This window comes from Haliotis rubra, unplaced genomic scaffold (assembly GCF_003918875.1).
Source record: "Haliotis rubra isolate DU_JTF1 unplaced genomic scaffold, ASM391887v1 Scf106, whole genome shotgun sequence".
NCBI classification, from domain to species: domain Eukaryota; kingdom Metazoa; phylum Mollusca; class Gastropoda; order Lepetellida; family Haliotidae; genus Haliotis; species Haliotis rubra.
The window spans coordinates 1627695-1649409 of NW_025764959.1; the positions used below are offsets into that span (position 1 = coordinate 1627695).

At 39.3% G+C, this 21715-nt stretch overlaps 1 protein-coding gene across 1 annotated transcript; it reads left to right on the top strand.

The window, feature by feature from the left end:
• The first annotated feature begins 3757 nt into the window (after nucleotides 1-3757).
• Nucleotides 3758-20846, top strand: LOC124277618 (protein O-mannosyl-transferase TMTC4-like). The gene is made up of 17 exons (XM_046713345.1): nucleotides 3758-3841; nucleotides 5058-5377; nucleotides 5752-5971; nucleotides 8187-8274; nucleotides 8485-8597; nucleotides 9161-9250; nucleotides 10820-10975; nucleotides 11382-11584; nucleotides 12222-12408; nucleotides 14346-14402; nucleotides 14977-15048; nucleotides 16403-16482; nucleotides 17012-17119; nucleotides 18931-19072; nucleotides 19702-19816; nucleotides 19998-20180; nucleotides 20644-20846. The coding sequence occupies exons 2-17, from the start codon at nucleotides 5070-5072 to the stop codon at nucleotides 20775-20777; spliced, it is 2256 nt and encodes a 751-aa protein (XP_046569301.1). The 5' UTR covers nucleotides 3758-3841; nucleotides 5058-5069; the 3' UTR covers nucleotides 20778-20846.
• Nucleotides 20847-21715: the final 869 nt, after the last annotated feature.

Below are 21715 nucleotides of genomic sequence, written 5' to 3' on the forward strand. Positions count from 1 at the left end.
AAGAGGCGACTAACAAGATCGTGCTCTCATGCTCGCTGACTTGGTTGACACATGTCATCGTATACCACTGCCGTAGATCGATGCTCATGCTGTTGATCACTGGATTCCCTGCCGCCATATAGCTGGAATATTGCCGAGTGCAGCGTAAAACTAAACTCACTCACTCACTAATGTTATCGTGAAAGTCCACTACAGAGGATCGGAGTTCCGGGTCGTGTATCGTTCTGCTATTATGGTCTTGACCGTTGTTGATGTGGCTTTCGCCAATCATGACTACATTATATTGAGACTGACGTTATATAGCTTGAATAAAACAATGTTCACTCATTCTCTGAAAGCTCGTGTGTTAATATGACTTGGTGAAGAAAAGAAATAGTTTTGAATGATGATTAACTGTAGTTTTTGAATATGAAGTTGCAGGTCAGCAATACGGAATATTTATACTTGGGAATCGGGGATTTCCAGTTTTGTATGTTTACAATATACATTACATTGTGTATAAACCTGTGAAGCGTCAGTTATGCGAAATTGTAGATATTTTAAGTGCGATATGCAGTTGACAAAACAAGAATTTCATTCGCGAATCGTGATCCCAATGAAAAGTGGCTCCCCAGAAAGCCAACTACATTACATCGACCAGTGACCCGTTCATAGCTTCCACACCTCCCTATGCATACCCTAAATCTAACAAAATATGAATTAAAAAATAGACATGTATGTCAAAAGAGCACACATCCCAAGTAGACTGTAATCAATGTGTTACAGTTGGCTAATAACTCATGGCGCATAAGTATTTGCCCTGATTCTGATGCTTGGTTGATTAGCCAACTATCAATACGCGCTGCTCCCAAAGACATGGATAACTTTGGTCACCCGTCCGTCAGTAAGCCGGCATACGGTGACAGTACTGACATATGACATTAGTGAAACATCTTACCCACCCATGATTTGATAAAACAATTTGACAATTGGACGCTTAAACGACACATGGGTGTTGCCAGACTGGTTTGAATTTCAAAAGCATCTGGTTTCATTGGTCGATATAGGCACAGATGTTCACACTTCTGTGTATACAACAAACTCGGCGGGCAAGGGATGGCGCTGTGTCTGGATGTCAGTCAGAAACATGTCCGGACACAAATAGTTTGTCAAAAATAGAATAGGGAGTAACATATGGTTCATGTGGAATGTTAATGGCATGCCGACCCGTGAAGATCCGGGTTAGAATTGGTCTTCAGCAACCCATGCTTGTGGTAAAAGACGACTAACGGGATCGAGTGGTCAGGATCGCTGACTTGGCTGGACACATGTCATCGTGTCCCAGTTGTTGCTCAGATCGATGCTCATGTCAAACAAACAAATCATTTGATTGTCTGGTCCAAACTGGATTATTTACAGACCGCCACCATATAGCTGGAATATTGCAGAGTGCGGCCTTTAACAGTAGTTAAACCACCCAGCCACAAACATCGCCTTAGTTGAAAAGTCTTGTATAATCTTTAGAAGCCTTATGTGGCTTCGCCTTGTACTCTTACCAAAGTAGGAGTGAGTGAGTATGGTTTTACGCCACTTTTAGCAATATACCAGCAATGGGCTTCACACAATGTACCCATGTGGGGAATCGAACCTGGGTCTACAACTTGATTGATAGATAGACGTAGATATGTATGTGTATTCATCCATATCCATCTTACATGTTTATATTTGTATTTTATGACACTAGGAATCCGACGATGTTAAGACTAAACGCTGTCGTGTTTTCAAGTCTGTATTAATTTTGTAATCCAAATACAAACAGTTCCTTCTGTTGCTTTAGTTACGATATAAGTTTTTAAGGATAACAAAATAATATGAAATATATCATTTCTGATTTTGTTAAAAATGTCTACACTTTTCAAAACTTTATTTTCAACTGAAGAGGATCGTAAACTCTATATATTCCTTATTGTCTTCTAATGCCCCCACCTAATGTACAACCTTCTCTATTGCAATATAGTGTTCCATCCGAAAGTACTGAACACATCTAAATGTATACTGCATAAACTATTTACAAGAAAGTAGCGTCTTGATTGAAGGCAAGTATAACGATATAATTCTTGTATTAATACACTTGTTAGTTTATAGGAATATGTCAATTCTTCATTACCTGTTTAGGTAACAAATTCAAACAATTGCTTCTTGAGCAAAAGATTCTTCAAACTACGTACATCAGCTTACCTCTTGCTGAAATTAGTTGCCTGGTCAATATAATATATCCCTTTTAACCCAAACCCAGACAAATCAGGAATATTAAAATTCTATTTTGTACCAATACCAGATAATAACAAGTCTTGAATTTATTACGAAAATACACGGACATTTTACTATGGAAAAGTGACAGAAAGTCCAATTTAGTTTATGTCAAGAATTTGTGCTTAAGTTTGGCGTAAAGTATTAACATATTGAAGGCCACTATGCTGAGTTTACTTTCCCTTAAGGGAATAATAGCTTTTATGTTTCAGCTAAATGCTTTGTGGCATATATTATAGATGCCAAGATCTGAACATCTCAAAATCTCACCAAGAAAACAATATAGTATTCGACTGAGTATGTGGGCTGACGTTTGACGATTATGTATCAATTCTGATCATCGCCTATCTTTTAAAGAGAGTACTTGATATAGCGTTTTACAAGGTGATGTAAACAGCCACAGAAGATTGTGTATAAATATCAATAGCTAAATGTAACTGCAAACAATAACAAACTATTTATCCCGCTAAAATCAAAATTGAAAACTCTGAGTTAACTGAGGATATGATTATTTGATATTTTGTGCGTGGCATTTGGTAGAACCAGTTTTACTTTATATGCTGATGGTCACAGCCTTTACACTCATTCTATATAAACCATTGTTAAGTTATCGATAGCAATTCAGAGCATTCGGATGACGTCTGGGTTCTGGAATGTCCTTGCCGTATGTTGCTGCATTGCTGCATTAGGTCACTTGTTGCTGCTGCACAGTTACGTGCCTGGTAATATTCAGTCATGTATCCAAAACCACGGAGATAAATTCAACATCCATGGAAATATGGTCACCTTACATATATTGATGGACAAATATTTCTGAGAGTATGAAAATAATAATAAATCTATCTTTGTCATACACAATTCCAATTGCAATACATTTAGAAAGGAGTTATTGGAAACGATGACCATACGTACACACCTATACCATGTATGTTTATAGTCACATGAGGGCGGTGGGGTAGTCTAGTGGTTAAAGCGTTGGCTCGTCACGCTGAAGACCCGGGTTCGAATCCCCACATGGGTACAATGAGTGAAGCCCATTTCTGGTGTCCCCCGCCGTGATATTGCTGGAATATTGCTAAAAGCGGCGTAAAACCAAACTCAGTCAGTCATTCATAGTCACATGAATGCTCTTCTATTTCATGACCTGCAGACTAATGCAGATTCGGTAGTCAAATGATATATATATATATATATATATACATGTATATATATTTCAAACGTTGGTCACACTGACCTCGGACTTCACGTTGTTTCACAGTATGTACATATTTGAGAAATACTGTACCGTCCTATGGAGATATATAGGTTGAATAATGTGTTCATACATTTCCGCTTCTTTTCAAATTCCCCGTATACCAACGCCAGGCACATGTTACCATCGCACTAACTCTGAAACAGCTTGTTTACGTGTTTGATAACACCACCAGCAATCGATGTATGAAAGTGTGGCCAGACAGCTGCACCGTATCAGACCTTGAGGGTTTGTAAATGTTCCACATGTCGAAGGGACTGAACAACTTTACATGGAGGATCGACTCGAAAGTCAACTCTTGTAAGTAAATGGAGCATCGTCTGAAGTTTCTCGGCTATCGGCTCTTATAACACATTGATAGTTTGTTGTTCGGATTTATGGTAAAGACAGAATTGTCTCGGTTGAATTAAGACGACTGGAACCTCATGACTATATGAATGTTGAAGCATGTCTGACATGCATGGTTTGAGCCAAATGTGTTGTCTAATGTTGCAGCCAGTCTCGCATACACGAACCAGTGACATTGCTACGTTCCCTTTAGAATATATTAGAGCCAGTGGCATTGCTACGTTCTTTAAGAGTATATTAGATCCAGTGGCATTGCTACGTTCCCTTTAGAATATATTAGAGCCAGTGGCATTGCTATGTTTCCTTGGAATATATTAGAGCCAGTGGCATTGCTATGTTCCCTTTAGCATATGTTACATGCCAGGGGCATTGCTACCTTCTTTTAGAGTATATTAGAGCCAGTGGCATTGCTATGTTCCCTTTAGCATATGTTACATGCCAGGGGCATTGCTACGTTCTCTTTAGAATATATTACATGCCAGGGGCATTGCTACGTTCTTTCAGAGAATATAAGAGCCAGGGGCATTGCTATGTTCCCTTTAGAATATGGTAGATGCCAGGGGCATTGCTACGTTCTTTTTAGCATATGTTACATGCCAGGGGCATTGCTACGTTCTCTTTAGAATATATTACATGCAAGGGGTATTGCTACCTTCTTTCAGAGAATATAAGAGCCAGGGGCATTCCTATGTTCCCTTTAGAATATGTTAGATGCCAGGGGCATTGCTACATTCTTTTTAGAATGTATTTGAACTTGACGGAAATTCCGTTTTGCAAATACGCTGTCTAATTAATGGTCTTCTTTAAACCTGCATTAAGCAGCTTGTTTTGTGCTTGAAAATCTACCACAATGACGAGATTTGTTGCTGCATGTCACATGGCAACATGTTTAGTTTGTAATGTGTTTGTAGCATGAGTGTACTCGTTCGACTAGCTTCTATTGATGTTTTACTAACTTGTAGTGTTTTCTCAGATAATCCAGGCTCATGGTTCTTCTCTTATACTCTAACACAAATGCTCCAACATAACCACACAAAGGATCCAGGATTAATGATAAATCATTGACACCGAAGGATCACTTTACAGGTGGTCCTGGTATGCATCTTAACATATATCAGTTCAATTTTGTAATATATACACATGCTCCTCAACCTTTGGATTTCTGCAGTTGATACTCACCATGATTGGAACAAGATTACCGGCAAGGAAAAACAAGACCAGTTACCAGTCCGAGTGGGATGACGTGCTTCCTGTATCCAAACTCAGCTTCTCTGTGGCATCTGTCCTCGTCTTCTGTCTGGCGGTGCTGTGCTTCAAGAACAGTCATGAGGGGGAGTTTGTGTTTGACGACAATTGGGCCATCACCAAAAACCAGGATATATTACCTGAAACTCCACTCACAGCTATATTTTCTCATGATTTCTGGGGACAGTTGTTGGATGAAAAGAGTCACAAGTCATACAGGCCACTTACTGTGATGACCTACAGGTGAGACATAATCGATAGGCTCCTTTTGTTAGGTTAAAATAGAATGCGTGTTGTAGGATGCTATATGAATCGACAATTCACCAGCAGGGGTAAAAACAGTTATTCGGTGGCATTGTGCATTTGAAATAAATGTTATTTACGTATAAAATAGCGCCTGTTAACCCCTACAGTCGACATTTTAGCTTTATATCGGACAGTGACATTTCTGTAAACATATTTGGAAAAAAAGACTATTGAATTTGTGTGATCTTACTCCAGTACAATGTAATGCGTGGAAACCCCCTAATCTAGAGAAAATTCATTTGTTTTTCTCTTTGATTTCGAGTGGAATTTCCAATACTTTAAATGTCCCACACTGGATATCGTTATCTCAGATGGAACTACGCATGGGCAGGAGGACTTCATCCTCGGGGCTTCCACGTTGTCAACATCGTCCTGCACGGCTTGGTGTCGGTCATCTTCCTGGCAGTATTCTCTGTCCTCATGTCTGGTTACCAGGTGGACCAGGAATCTGCCAGGCCGGTGTTTGCCTCGCCCCGAGCCGCTCTACTGTGTGCTGTGTTGTTTGCTGTACATCCAATCCACACTGAGAGTGTGAGTAAAACTCGTTTTCATGCTAATATATTTGGTACAAAAAGCTCAGACGAACACAGAAACATATCGTTATGCATCCAACTGAGTCCATAAAAGAACCAGGTGTGAAACAAACAAACTGCTATAGTTGACAAATCAGTATAAATCAACACAATGGTATCACTATGACTGTATGAGAGCAGTGAATACCAATACATACAGTGATTGTAATAGCCACCCATCAGCAAGAGTAATGCAACTAGGGGTATATCATTATGACAGTATGAGAGCAGTGAATACCAATACATACAGTGATTGTAATAGCCACCCATCAGCAAGAGTAATGCAACTAGGGGTATATCACTGTGACAGTATGAGAGCAGTGAATACCAATACATACAGTGATTGTAATAGCCACCCATCAGCAAGAGTAATGCAACTAGGGGTATATCATTATGACAGTATGAGAGCAGTGAATACCAATACATACAGTGATTGTAATAGCCACACATCAGCAAGAGTAATGCAACTAGGGGTATATCACTGTGACAGTATGAGAGCAGTGAATACCAATACATACAGTGATTGTAATAGCCACCCATCAGCAAGAGTAATGCAACTAGGGGTATATCATTATGACTGTATGAGAGCAGTGAATACCAATACATACAGTGATTGTAATAGCCACCCATCAGCAAGAGTAATGCAACTAGGGGTATATCACTATGACAGTATGAGAGCAGTGAATACCAATACATACAGTGATTGTAATAGCCACCCATCAGCAAGAGTAATGCAACTAGGGGTATATCATTATGACAGTATGAGAGCAGTGAATACCAATACATACAGTGATTGTAATAGCCACCCATCAGCAAGAGTAATGCAACTAGGGGTATATCATTATGACAGTATGAGAGCAGTGAATACCAATACATACAGTGATTGTAATAGCCACCCATCAGCAAGAGTAATGCAACTAGGGGTATATCATTATGACAGTATGAGAGCAGTGAATACCAATACATACAGTGATTGTAATAGCCACCCATCAGCAAGAGTAATGCAACTAGGGGTATATCACTGTGACAGTATGAGAGCAGTGAATACCAATACATACAGTGATTGTAATAGCCACCCATCAGCAAGAGTAATGCAACTAGGGGTATATCATTATGACTGTATGAGCGCAGTGAATACCAATACATACAGTGATTGTAATAGCCACCCATCAGCAAGAGTAATGCAACTAGGGGTATATCATTATGACTGTATGAGCGCAGTGAATACCAATACATACAGTGATTGTAATAGCCACACATCAGCAAGAGTAATGCAACTAGGGGTATATCACTGTGACAGTATGAGAGCAGTGAATACCAATACATACAGTGATTGTAATAGCCACCCATCAGCAAGAGTAATGCAACTAGGGGTATATCATTATGACTGTATGAGCGCAGTGAATACCAATACATACAGTGATTGTAATAGCCACCCATCAGCAAGAGTAATGCAACTAGGGGTATATCATTATGACTGTATGAGCGCAGTGAATACCAATACATACAGTGATTGTAATAGCCACCCATCAGCAAGAGTAATGCAACTAAGGGTATGATCAACACACACAAAGCTGATCTTCTGGTGTCTTGACATATAATGCGAGTTCAGAGGCAACAACTAGCTCCCATCATATACCTCCCTTGTAATCCTTTCCAGATCATTCTATAAAATACTCCGTGGGTCAGAAGACAGTCCAGCTAATATTCTAACTATATAGTCTAAATATAGCACGCCCAGGCCTCTTACCAAATCTCCAGGTACAATAAATAACAGCAAGACCATTGCTGCGCAACGTATAACGCTTATAGCAATATAATAATATGGATATTGCATCAAATAAACAATCATGATCTCTTCCCATATGTATAAACAGACAGCAATACATATATTTTGTTCATGAAGACTAGGCATTGTTTGTTAGACTCATCTGTGATCTTCGATTCCATATCTAATGAATGATATATCTTTAGCCATTGCGGTGAATGGGGAAAACGTGGAATTTTCATCTTGTGGAGGCCACATGAAGTGAGTGAGTGAGTGAGTGAGTTTATAGTCACAAGGACACTTGCAGATAATGATCAGTTCATTCATAATCATAACTCTGACTCGAACACCACATTCGAACGATTATGACTGAAACCTGAGACTCCTTGACATTCCCTTGTTCCAGATTGCTGGGGTCGTGGGTCGAGCTGACCTGCTGTGTGCCTTGACCTTCCTTCTCTCATTCCTACTGTATGCCAAGGCATGCGTCAGTCGTAAGTTGATTCGCCAATAATATTGAAGACATATTACATTTTAAACACTCTTTATTGATACGCTGTATTTTGACACCGAACCAAATGCATGCTTGTCTCCATCTGTTTGCTGTGTTTGCCTTTTCTTAATATAGAAATGTATAAATGGTGTCTCCAATGATCTGTTGAGATTGAGATTGAGAGTGTCAATAAATACATCTGTTATTTCAGCTTCATGCTTGGTCAGCTACCGTCCCGAGTCCTTCTCCCTGGTGTCTATACTGGCCAGTATGTGTCTGTGTGTCGTGTCCACCTTCTGTAAGGAGCAGGGCATCACTGTCATAGTAAGTGGTCTCTCAAAGTAATTGCAGCTTCCCCTCAAACCACATGGTGTTGGAATTAAACAGATCTCCCTTCACATGGTCTAATCTGAGTAAAGTAATATACAGGTCAATTGATTTCCTATGCAAGAAATCTCTGAAAAGAGCACCATAACCAATGGATATATTTCTTTTGATTAAATCACGATTAATAATTATCTTCAAGCTAAAGTTACGAAAATTATTGCTGTATTTCCCAAATTTTTTGATTACTGTAATTAGACAACACTGTCAAAAATATAAAATATACACACACCGTACCACTAATGGGGTGAACTCACGACAAACAGGTGATATTATACGAGCAACACGGGGCTGCTTAGAGTCACTTCTCCTTTTGTAAATGAAAAAGAGAACTTGATAAAGTGTAACTGATATCTCTGTCCTCACAGATGTATCCATGATCAATCATACTGTTTTTTTCTGTACTGCCATGCATATCGTGTGAATGAGCTAAATCTATTAGTTAAATGTTCTAGTAATGTCTTGTTCGAATTCTCAACTTCAGATGCGTGTTGTGTTTTCAGGGCATATGTAGCGTGTTCGACATCGTCGTTGTGTGTAGACTCGACCCTTTCAAGCTGCTGTCTTTTATGAAAGATCCCACCAAGAGTAAGGTGAAAGAACATAATATTCGGATGAATACATGGCACCTTTTTATATTGATAAAAACGTTTACTACTTAACACGACATTTAAAAGATATCTTTAGGTGATTGTAGGTAGGTACACTGGGTATCATCCCAAAACTTCCACAGCATATAACAACAACATTTCTGGTTGACTGCACACACTTTAGCATACTGATTACCTCAGTCTGTAATGGTTTAATACATAAATCAGTAATGAGTACAAACAATCACTTAGTAATAAATTATATATTTTATTAAGGCAAGGTTATTAACAAAAATACATATCTTTTCTAGTTACATACCGGTCTATTGGGCAATTTATATAGGACTTATGTCCTATGTATGTTTGAATGTATGTATGTATGTATGTATGTATGTATGTATGTATGTATGTATGTATGTATGTATGTATGTATGTATGTATGTATGTATGTATGTATGTATGTATGTATGTATGTATGTATGTATGTATGTATGTATGTATGTATGTATGTATGTATGTCTGTCTGTCTGTCTGTCTGTCTGTCTGTCTGTCTGTCTGTGTGTATGTATGTATGTATGTATGTCTGTGTGTGTGTGTGTGTGTATGTATGTATGTATGTATGTATGTATGTATGTATGTATGTATGTATGTATGTATGTATGTATGTATGTATGTATGTATGTATGTATGTATGTATGTATGTATGTATGTATGTATGTATGTGTGTGTGTGTGTGTGTATGTAAGTATGTATGTATGTATGTATGTATGTATGTATGTATGTATGTATGTATGTATGTATGTATGTATGTATGTGTGGATGTGTGTGTATGTATGTATGTATGTATGTATGAATGTATAGATGTGTGTATGGATGTAAGTATGTATGTATGTATGTATGTATGTTTGTGTGTGTGTGTATGTATGTATGTATGTATGTATGTATGTATGTATGTATGTATGTATGTATGTATGTATGTATGTATGTATGTATGTATGTATGTATGTACGTCTAAATGCCTTTGGGGCGGTTGGGTAGTCTAGTGGTTAAAGCATTTGCTCGCCACGCCGAAGACCCGGGTTCGATTCCCCACTTGGGTACATTTTATGAAGCCTATTTCTGGTGTTCCCCGCCGTGATATTGTTGGAATATTGCTAAAAGGGGCTTAAAAACATAAACTCACTCACTCACTCTAAATGCTTTTAAAAAACTTGAGTAGGATAATGCAGCTTATTTCAATGCGAACAACAGCTAAACGCCTATTTCACTTAACGTAGTCACAAGTCATATTTTGTCGGAATCACTTTGGCTATTTGTTCCTGTTAAAACTAAATACATACAAAGTAAGTGAAGACCTCTGGTTGTCATATAGATTATGAATTACAGCCGACTCTTTATATATATCCAAAAGCTGCATTGCTGTATACCTATATATCTAATTTGAATCTATGTTGAATTTTAGTTGCAAAATATATTACATAACTGTGAGGAAGAATAGAGAGCGGTATGAACTATGGTTGTGAAGATGTGTCGCTACAGCCCTGTTTAGTCCACCTAATGCTGTGATTGCAGAAGAAATGGGTGACGGGACTCATCAAACGTCATCTCATCCTGTTACTGACTGGCGTTTTGCTCCTCCTCGTCAGACTATGGATAATGCGATCATCAACTCCTAACTTCTCAGTGGATGACAATCCACATACCATGGTCAACGGCACGATATTGAAAGTAAGATGCTGAATAGTTTTTCTGTTGCCATACAGTAGGATACAGTATCAAAGTTTCGATTAATATCTTACCATGTGTATGTGGCTCAATATTGAAAAAAAAAGGTGCTGAATAGGTTTTCTGTAGGATACAGTATGAAAATTTCCACTAACATCTTATCATGTGAGGCGGCACAATATTTGACAGTAAGATGCTGAATCGGTTTTCTATACGATACAGTATGACAATTTCCACTAACATCGTATCATGTGTGGCGGCACAATATTTGACAGTAAAATGCTGAATAGGTTTTCTGTTGCCAAACAGTAGGATACAGGGTAAAAGGCCTAAAATGTTGATTCAAAATGGAGTTATCTGCATCATTCAGGTTCTTGTACCAACAACAAAATCTACGAATTGCTTTCAGATTTTGAACTACAACTACCTTTATGCAATGAACTCTTGGCTGCTGTTGAATCCATGGTGGCTGTGTTATGATTGGTCGATGGGCTGTATACCTGTCATCACCTCATTGGCTGACCCCAGAATACTGGCAGTCATAGCTCTCTGGACGGCGTTTGCCGCTTTGTTCCACCACTGTTACCATGGTGATCTAACAAGTTATCGCAGGTATGTCCAGTTTCATTCGTAGTGTGCTTAGGGGCCGTTCATAATTTATGGCTAGGGGGTGAAGTTGGGGGTGGGGTGTGATGATGATTTTAACAGGGGTGGGATGTGAGATGGGGGTGTCACCCATTTTCGTTCTGGGGAGCTAGGGGTCAGCAATTTTGTACGCACGTACTGGAGGGGGGGCAATTTTGTACATAAAATATGTTTAAATTATCCTTAGAAATTATGGGAAGGAGAGGGGGGTCATTGATTTGTACATGGCATGCAGGGGGGTCACTTATTTTGTACATAAATTTCACATTGTACATGCTTCTCTATAATAATCATTATCAACACCCCTACACATAAATTATGAACGGTGCCTTATGAGAACATATTGTGTACCCTTTGTGTATATGTCTTGGAGTAACAGCCACTGGAAACTCTTTCACAATCATTCATTAACGTAAACAAAGGGAATATAAACTGATCAATTATCTCTCTTTAGCAACTCGTTTTTTGTCAATTATCTCTCTTTAGCAACATGCTTTTTTTGTCAGCAGTAAACATGAAAACAATTCAGTATAAAATACCATGAACACCATACATGAGTGCACAAACAACTTGTGCTAAATTGCATCGTGCTTTCCTTGTTTAGGATCCTGATAATGTCCCTGGGAGTGTTGGGAGTTCCCTTCCTGCCAGCCAGCAACCTGTTTTTCCGTGTGGGCTTCGTGATCGCAGAGAGGATACTGTACCTGTCCTGTGCTGGCTTCTGTATGTTGGTGGTGCTCGGGGCCAGAGAGATCTGTCATCAACTGCAACAACATTTCGTAGCAAAGAAGGTAGAATTACAACGACCTTTCAGTCTCAGTTCGTTTGTGACACTCATCAACGTATCAACGAAGAGGGGACCAATAATAAGAGGTTATTACATGACAGCTTTCCTTTCGCCAGTCATATCAGCCCGAGAATACCATATCCACCCGAGGGCTGATATGACTGGCGAATGGGAAACTGTCATATCAACCATTTTATCACATACCACATCAAGGGACGTAACTTTAAAATAGACTAGGCTCCGTCTATTGAAGTTTCGAGCGTTTGCGTGTATGCATTCCGTACCAGTTTAGTAGCCGGGCAATACAGCTGATATGGATTTTCGCTCCTTGGGCTGATATGGCTGAGATGCATTTTCGGCCCGGGTGGTCAATATGAACATATGCCGACAGCCAGGATTGTATGTGCAAAATGGTCCATAATATTCATAGGTATATGATGAGTAGAGACATATGAGCGATACATATAATGTAGAACAGAACAAATGGGTAACACGTTGCGTGAGAAACGAATGTTGATATAACGCCCCCAGTTCTTCAATAGTTTTTCAATAATAAAGGGAAGCACAATCTAACTACACATACCTTCAAACCAGATGGAAAAAGTCTATTTTTATGTTGCTACAATATTACATAAATTATTGAATAGATATTAATCAATATCTGACAACTGGACGAATCAGATACATGCAGCTTCAGTTTGAGTGTCGTCTTTTTAAAAACCTTTCCGATCATTCAGGTGATTCTAATACAATGTTATGGTGCAATGTTTTAAATGGGAGTTTTATCATTTTAACGAGCCTGTGCTCCTGGTGTGTACTGGAGCAGGAGTAGTTTTCTTCTTCATCACCATTCCCGTTCTCGAGGTTTCTTCACCAAAGTTGACCTCTGCATCACATCGGAATGTCATCCTTCATGAAGCTGACATGACAACACCGTTAAAACGCCAGATATTCACGCCTGGTATCATCACTATTTGATAGTGAATTATATTCATCTGCTCAGTCAACGTATCACGTTATGACAATAAGTGGGTTGTCTTGTCAAGGCACAATTATATACACGTATCACGTTATGACAATAAGTGGGTTGTCTTGTCCAGGCACAATTATATACACCTGCTCAGTCAACGTATCACGTTATGACAATAAGTGGGTTGTCTTGTCAAGGCACAATTATATACACTTGCTCAGTCAACGTATCACGTTATGACAATAAGCGGGTTGTCTTGTCCAGGCACAATTATATACACCTGCTCAGTCAACGTATCACGTTATGACAATGAGCGGGTTGTCTTGTCCAGGCACAATTATATACACCTGCTCAGTCAACGTATCACGTTCTGACAATACGTGGGTTGTCTTGTCCAGGCACAATTATATTCACCTGCTCAGTCAACGTATCACGTTATGACAATAAGCGGGTTGTCTTGCCCAGGCACAATTATATACACCTGCTCAGTCAACGTATCACGTTATGACAATAAGTGGGTTGTCTTGTCTAGGCACAATTATATACACCTGCTCAGTCAACGTATCACGTTATGACAATAAGTGGATTGTATTGTCCAGGCACAATTATATACACCTGCTCAGTCAACGTATCACGTTATGACAATAAGTGGCTTGTCTTGTCCAGGCACAATTATATACAGACAGCAGTCATGCAGTTGTAATGTTGCGAGTCATTAAACAAACCAAAAACACATGATCCTAATATAATTGGAGTTGTTTAAATTACTCTTTTCGCAGAGATGTCTTTATCTTTATATATAATGACTTTGAACAACATTCTGTCTTAAGCCTGATTATCGTTAGCCGAGGGCTTACTTCATTGAAAGCATTGATTTAATGAATGTTCTCCGTGATAATAATAGTGTCGATACTTGTGTGAGTCAAGTTGGCCAGGGATAAGCATTTTTATCATGTGCTTCTACACTTCAGATTGTGTCCGGAGGTTTCGTGTGCCTCGTGTTGGTGTTTTTCTTACGATCAGCTGAGGTAAGTTCATCCTCATTATCCGATGATATTTTAGACATCATGTGACTATAGATGTTTTTTGCCTAGTGTATTTTATCCCTAATGCGCCCATCGAGATAGCAACTCGTTATCGGTGACCTTCGCGCTTGACGGGAGCCTGATACGTTAGATTTCACACGTGTACAAGATTATAAATATACTATCGATCAAACTGTATTCGAAATTATAACCTATGCTGACTGGCATGAAAGTATTATTGATTAAAGGTTTGATATATGGTTGTATTAACCGTTATAACAAGCTGCGACAGGTGGACCTGTAAAGATCTGGGTTGTATTAGAATTGGTCTTCAGTAACCCATACTTGTGATAAGAGACGACTAAGAGGATCGTGAGTTCAAGCTTGCTCATTTATTCGATGCATGTCATCTTATCCCAACTGCGTATGTCGATGCTCATGATGTCAATCACTGGCTTGTCTGGTCCAGGCTCGATTATTTGCCGACAACCGCCATATATCTGAAATGTGACTAAGTGCGACTAAAAACAACAAACAAATACTCGAACCGTAGAACCATGCAGCTCCATTGTTTCAGCGCTGCAAGGAGTATAGAGAGGAACTGACCTTATACACATCTGGATTGAAGGTCTGCCCACTGAACGCCAAGGTAGGGAGTAGTCGCCTTGGTCGCTGCTTGTTTGAGTTCCCCATGAGGACAGCCGCCATACAGCTTGAATACTGCTGAGTGCACGGTAAACATAAACTCTCCCACTCACCATGGGGACAGTCATCGTATAATATACTGAGAGAAACAAATAACGGATCACAGGAAAATTCAAGTGTTCCTTTATTGGTGATGAAAATTGGAAATTGATAAATGAACACTTGAATTTTCCTGTGATCCTTTATTTGTTTCTTTCAGTATATTTTGCTTGAATTCTCTAGTTGTTGGAAGCATTACGAAGAACGAATTGACAAGAAGTTTCTCACAGACACATTGTTTACAATGAGAACTTTACGTCGCTTTTGACATCATTGCAGCAACATCATGGTGATGAACATTATATTTCGGAATTGCACCCATGCCATCGGCTGCCCACCCTTGGCTTAAGGAGATTATTGTCACTTCGACGGAGTAGTATATATATCCTAAATGTCCACGTATATTACCTAAATTCAGAGTCACCACGAACAATATTCACGTGAAAGGAGATTGTTGTCACTGCGACAGAGTAGTATATATATCCTAACTGTCCACGTTTATTACCTTAATTCAGAGTCACCACCAACTATATTCACATGAAATTCAAAACGTGAAAGCAAACGACCAATCAGTGTCAGTTATAATAGAAGAAGAAGAAGAAGAGGTGTATTGTATTTTAGCCCCCCGGCACACACACACACACACACACAGAGACACAGAGAGAGAGAGAGAGAGAGAGAGAGAGAGAGAGAGAGAGAGAGAGAGAGAGAGAGAGAGAGAGAGAGAGAGAGAGAGAGAGAGAGAGAGAGAGAGAGAGAGAGAGAGAGAGAGAGAGAGAGAGAGAGAGAGAGAGAGTAAATATAATACAGTAACTTACACAATTTGATGTTACATGCAGCATGACATCAATTTGGATGTGCAATAGTTTTCAATACCCTATTTCTAAGATTAAGATCAGTTGAAACACGAAACTCTTTCCCAGGTGATTTAGCATGATGGGCAAAACCAGTGGAAAATATTTGAATGGATAATTTCTCCTTTCCTTGATTAATATTATGAAGTGTTTTGAAGTGATATCGAGCGATCTGGAGGTTGGCGCAAATGCAGTAAAACTAATGGGGTGTCAGCACATGCTGCCGTTGACATGATGTATTTCCGTTCACTGAATTGGTACTTTTGGCACTGACTGAGTAATACTTATGGAGTTCAAGAATCGGTGTTATGCACAGGATTGGTGTAAGATTGCTGTGAACTTGTCACCAAATTCTGCTTCAATGGTTCAGTTTAACTCGTTCGTATTAATGTCACGTGTCCACAGGTCCACTACAATCTTGCCAGAGTTCAGACTGATCACAACAATACAGACATCGCTATCCATGAATTCAGAGAGGCTCTGGTGTAAGTTGGTAGATATCTAGAAGTGTCACTCGACTGTTTCCAGACCGCGTCCTACAGCTGTAGTAGTGCTGAATGTCATGTCAAACAAACAAATACTCATGATATAGTCACAGTTGTACAACTGACTGTCTTAAGAAAGTGGAAATGTTTTTTTTATGTCTCTATATACATATTCATCAACTTAATACTTAAACTTAAATCTCGTTTAAAATTCGGTTGTTCAGTTAAACACCCACCCACGTCTTCGTGTTCTCGGTCTTTCTGAAAGGTGTAAATGATTAAATCACGATTTGATTGGTTCATAATATGTTCTATTCATTCATATGTCAACTTTCACAACATCTCAGGGGTTCAAGACTTTTTAACGTATTCACATGGTATTTCTCTAGGCTAAAACCTTTCTGAAAGGTGTAAATGATTAAATCACGATTTGATTGGTTCATAAAATGATCTGTTCATTCATATATCAACTTTTATAACATCTCAGGGGTTCAAGACCTTTTCACTTATTTACATGGTATTTCTCAAGGCTAAAACCGGGACATGTTGGCGCAATGAACAACTTGGCCGCCATTCTCAAGGGAAAAGGTGAATATGAGGAAGCGGAGGAGTTGCTGGAAAGAGCTGTCAGTATCAGGTACCACACCTATCTCAACTCGAGAAGTGTCATATTATCATATGAAATACACAGGGGAAAGAATCACCTTATTGCATATTGTTTTCAGGGGAGCGATTTTTGCCGTAAATCTGGTTTTTAATTCAGTTAGATATTCGATTTTTATTTAAGTTTTTGTTATTTTTCTTGGCTCTTGAGTTGAGTGGGGCTTTACCTCACACCGGCATTATTCCTGCCATATAGTGACGAGATCAAGTTTGAATTCACAAACAGCAAGTACAAGTACAGCACCGTGCCAAACGTGTTGCAAGAAAAATGACCGCCGTTCTAAGTAGAGGTTCTCACCTGAAATGTTCAAGCAATGAATACGACTTTATTGTTTTTCTTACCTTGTTTTGAGTGATATAACCTCTCTGAATCACTACACTCATAATCTCCGTGGAATTGAATGGTATAAACTAGATATATACACTGGGGTCAGGTTTTGCCAGATCCTAGTTACACGGTCTACGAGGGCCCGGTGTGTTTTGAGGCCGGCGGTTTCTTTATTAAGTCTAAGTTTGAGACATTTCCACACATTTTCTATAATGTTGAGGTCTGGAGATTGTGCAGGCCAGACAAAAGTAGGGAGGTTGTTTGCTGTTTTCCACTCTGTGGTCAGTCTATGGGGTGTAGCATTGTCATCTTGGAAAATACATTCATTATTTCCAAACACTTTGGTCACAACAGGCCATAACTGTTCATGAATGAGTTCAATATACTTCTGAGAGTTCAGGGTACCCTCAACTGACAAAAGTGTTCCAACGCCATCCTTTGCTATGCACCCTCAAAACATACACTAATCCGAGCCGGTACCTTCAGTGCGTTCAGACACTCGGGTTTCCACTTCTCATCAGAGTTTCTCCAAACATAAACAGACTTGTTCTTTCCAATCACCATCTGAGTTTCATCAGAGAAAATAGTTTTCTTCCCAAAGTCAAGTGGTAAATGTCTTACTACACCAAGCAATCCTCATTCTCTGCTCACCTTAGAAATTGTGATAGTTTTCCGAACATTTTCGAAAACCATAGAAATGGTGTCTTCTTTGAACAGTTCTTTTAGATAATACTTGATTGCATCCATTATTGAATTCATGAGTCAAATCTGTTAAAGACCGCCTACGATTACCTTGCACCATACGACAAAGTCGGCGATCACTTCTCTGGTCAGACAATTTGAGCCTCCCATTTCTAGCCTTGTTTTCTAATGAACCACAGGCAGAAAATTTCTTCCAGACTCAAGAGACAGTAGATTCAAAATCTTATCAATGTTGCAATCTATTTCGCCACTCTGTTTAAAAAAAATATTAACCTTTCTTTCAACCTGGGAGTCAATTCTCTTCTGACAGCAGCCATGATTTCTTCTCCAGTGTAAACAGGATGTCGTCTGCTCCACCTACTTCCTGTAGGTGCTAGGTGAAAAAGTAACCCCTAAAATATGATCCTATACCAAAATTTATTTTTGGATGTAAACAGTGTAAAAAGATCTATCCAAATACCTAACGGCCATCTCAGCTCAAATACAGTGGCAGCTATTTTTCTTGCAACACTTTTGGCATGGTGCTCAACAAAGTCCAAATAAGCTTTATGTTAAAAACATATACATTCATTACATTATTATATAAAAACAGAAAAAAGCAAGCAATTCGTTAGAATAATCATCGATTCCAGAACATAGAAGGTATTAGCTACATAGTATAGTAGCGAAATATACCCTACACTATAAATTACCATGCCGTAGCCTATCATGGGCCTGAAATTCGACCCTAATGTATATTGCCAATTGTGTTCCAGACCAGACCACGTGGAGGCATGGATGAACCTAGGAGTTGTACAGGCAACGTTGAACAAGAATGAGTCGGCAAACAACAGCTTCGGTAATGCTCTCTTACACTGCAAGGTGCCCACAGAATGCATGTATAACCTTGGCAATCTGGTAAGAATTAGTTCTACACAGTGTTTCCCTAAACAACATATTGCACGTCAAGGAGTCAGATGATCATTTCTTAAACAGATTCTATTATAATATGTTACCTGATGTAACATTTTACAAGTAACTATGCATACGATAGAGGCAGCAATTCCTTACACAGTTTTTCCTTACAAAGTCGAGGGTTCGTCTTCATATTATATTATCTATGACAGGAATGAATATGTATGTGTCTTCAGCAACCTATACTTGTCGGAAGAGGCAACGGGATCTGGTGGTCTGCGTCCCGTTTCACAAAGCTCTCGTAAGTCTACGATTTTGTAACTTTTCTCGTAGCATTCGTACCTCCTATACATAACCTGTAACATAGGAGGTACGAATGCTATGAGAAAAGTTATCTTAGGCTCACGAAAGGTTTGTGAAATGGGCCAAGGCTCGATGAGTTGGTTGACACATGTCATCGTATCCCAATTGCTTAGGTCGATGCTCGTGATGCTGTTGATCACTGGATTGTCTGGCCCAGACTTGATTATTTACAGAGTTACGCCATATAGCTGGAATATTGCTGAGTGAGGCATTAAGTAGTAGAGTAACGGATGTTTCAGTGGTTACAAACTGGTGTTTTCTACCACCAGTACTGGCACCTAGGACGCCACACAGACGCCATCGACGCCTTCCACAATGTAACACAGGATGCACCAACACACACTGCAGCCTGGATACAGTTCCTCCAGCTTCTGGATGTTCTAAGTAAGATGCCTAAGGGGTTCTGCAAACAGATGCTTTGTACAAGCTGATCTTCCAATTTCGAGTTTCTACATATACTATATCTCTGCTTATAAAGTGAAAACAGTTACAGTTAATCGTTTCATGAAGGCTTTCCTTGAAGACAAATGTATAACGTATGTGACCCAGCTGTTCTTGCATCCAGAGCTATACAACCGTGCCATTGAGATCGGAGAGAAGGCTCTGGAGGTGTTGACATATGAACCAGAGTTGACGTTTCGCCTCGCTACTATTTACCTAAAAACAAAGCAATACAAGGAAAGTGAAAAACACCTACAGGCTGCCATCAAGCGAGACACCCGGAATCCGTATCTACATCTGAATCTAGGTATGTCAGCTGCACCTGTAAGCCAGCAAGCCTTATACGTTTGATGTATAGTGTGTAAACCTGTTATTTCTGAACCTTAATTCAAGGGAAACAGCTCTGAAGCTCCACCAAACGAGACAACCAGTATCTAACCAGTGTACGACAGCCATACCCGTGAGCCAATGAGCCCAAAGTGAAACCATGTTATCTTTCACTCTATCGACATCATGGTTTAGGTATTTTCCCACTCTAGTAGCTACCACAACGCAAAGTATTTCAAACAGTTAACACCTATGGTATTCCCATTTCTGATGTCTTCTGCCTTGATATTGCAGGAATATTGCTGAAAGCGGCGTACAACCAAACTCACTTACTCACTAGAGGAGAAAATCTGTATTACATTTACCTCCTAAATTAACAGGGCTACATAACTAGCCGTGTATCATGTTCAACTTTTCAGGTATATGTTCTACCCTGTCTTTAGGTGTTCTGTATCGTCAGACTGGGAACAAAGAGAAAGCGGAGGCAGCCTTCAAGAAGGCACTGAAGTTGGCGCCAAATGACCCGCTCATTCTTCAAAATCTCCAGGCGCTTCATACAAAGACGTTAAATACATAAGCAATTATTAACTTTGATTCAGCGTGTTGTGTAGCCTTTGCTCTTTTATAATAAAGTCATGTGTATTTGTGTGGTGATTTGCTGTATTATTTATCCAGTATATAAACGGAGAATTCCTTTATTCTCTTTGGATATACAATAATACCAAAGTTCGTTGTACAGGACTCGGTGGAACAAAATTGTCAGTGATGAAACAGTGGACCTGGTTTATATGATCTTTTGTAGAACGTCTGAAATCGAATGGAAAACATTGTTGCATTAGTCTCTAAATGACGCCACAGACATTAATTTTGTGAAACATGGGTGCAGTTGCAGCACACCATCACGAAGTCACGATCCCGATATTTATGAGTGAGTGAGTGAGTTTAGTTTTACGCCGCACTCAACAATATTCCAGGTATATGGCGACGGTCTGTAAATAATCGAGTCTGGACCAGACTATCCAGTGATCAACAGCATGAGCATCGATCTACGCAATTGGGATACGACGGCATGTGTCAACTAAGTTACCGGACCCCTGTAGTCGCCTCTTAAGGAGATATTTATGAAAAAGAGTGAGTGAGTGAGTGAGTTAAAATTTAACGTCACATCGGCAATATTTCAGCCATATCGTGACGAGAACAATTAATTTTATGCATAGTAAGCAATGGTAAACTATATAAACCCGTCAACGAAGGACAGTAAAATAACTAGATAATCACAGATTCGAATTTAAAACTAGCAATCAAATCTAAAACAGTCTAACTATAGATGACAATACAAGGTAAAAACAGGCTATATATTGCCAACAACTGAAGGTAAATCACCATATTAGGGACCATGGGGACTTACAGTACATTTGCTTCCTGCATGGACCCTAGCTGGATTAACACCATCCCCCTCAGCTATTAGCAATGTTAGATAATCTAGCCATAAATTAAACGAACATATATTCTACG

Excerpts from the sequence above, each read along its gene's own strand:
- LOC124277618 (XM_046713345.1), top strand. The coding sequence starts at position 5,070 with ATGATTGGAACAAGATTACCGGCAAGGAAAAACAAGACCAGTTACCAG. Across the intron at positions 12,409-14,345 it reads AACATTTCGTAGCAAAGAAG|ATTGTGTCCGGAGGTTTCGT; the intron begins GTAGAATTACAA and ends TCTACACTTCAG. Across the intron at positions 16,483-17,011 it reads GAATTCAGAGAGGCTCTGGT|GCTAAAACCGGGACATGTTG; the intron begins GTAAGTTGGTAG and ends GTATTTCTCAAG.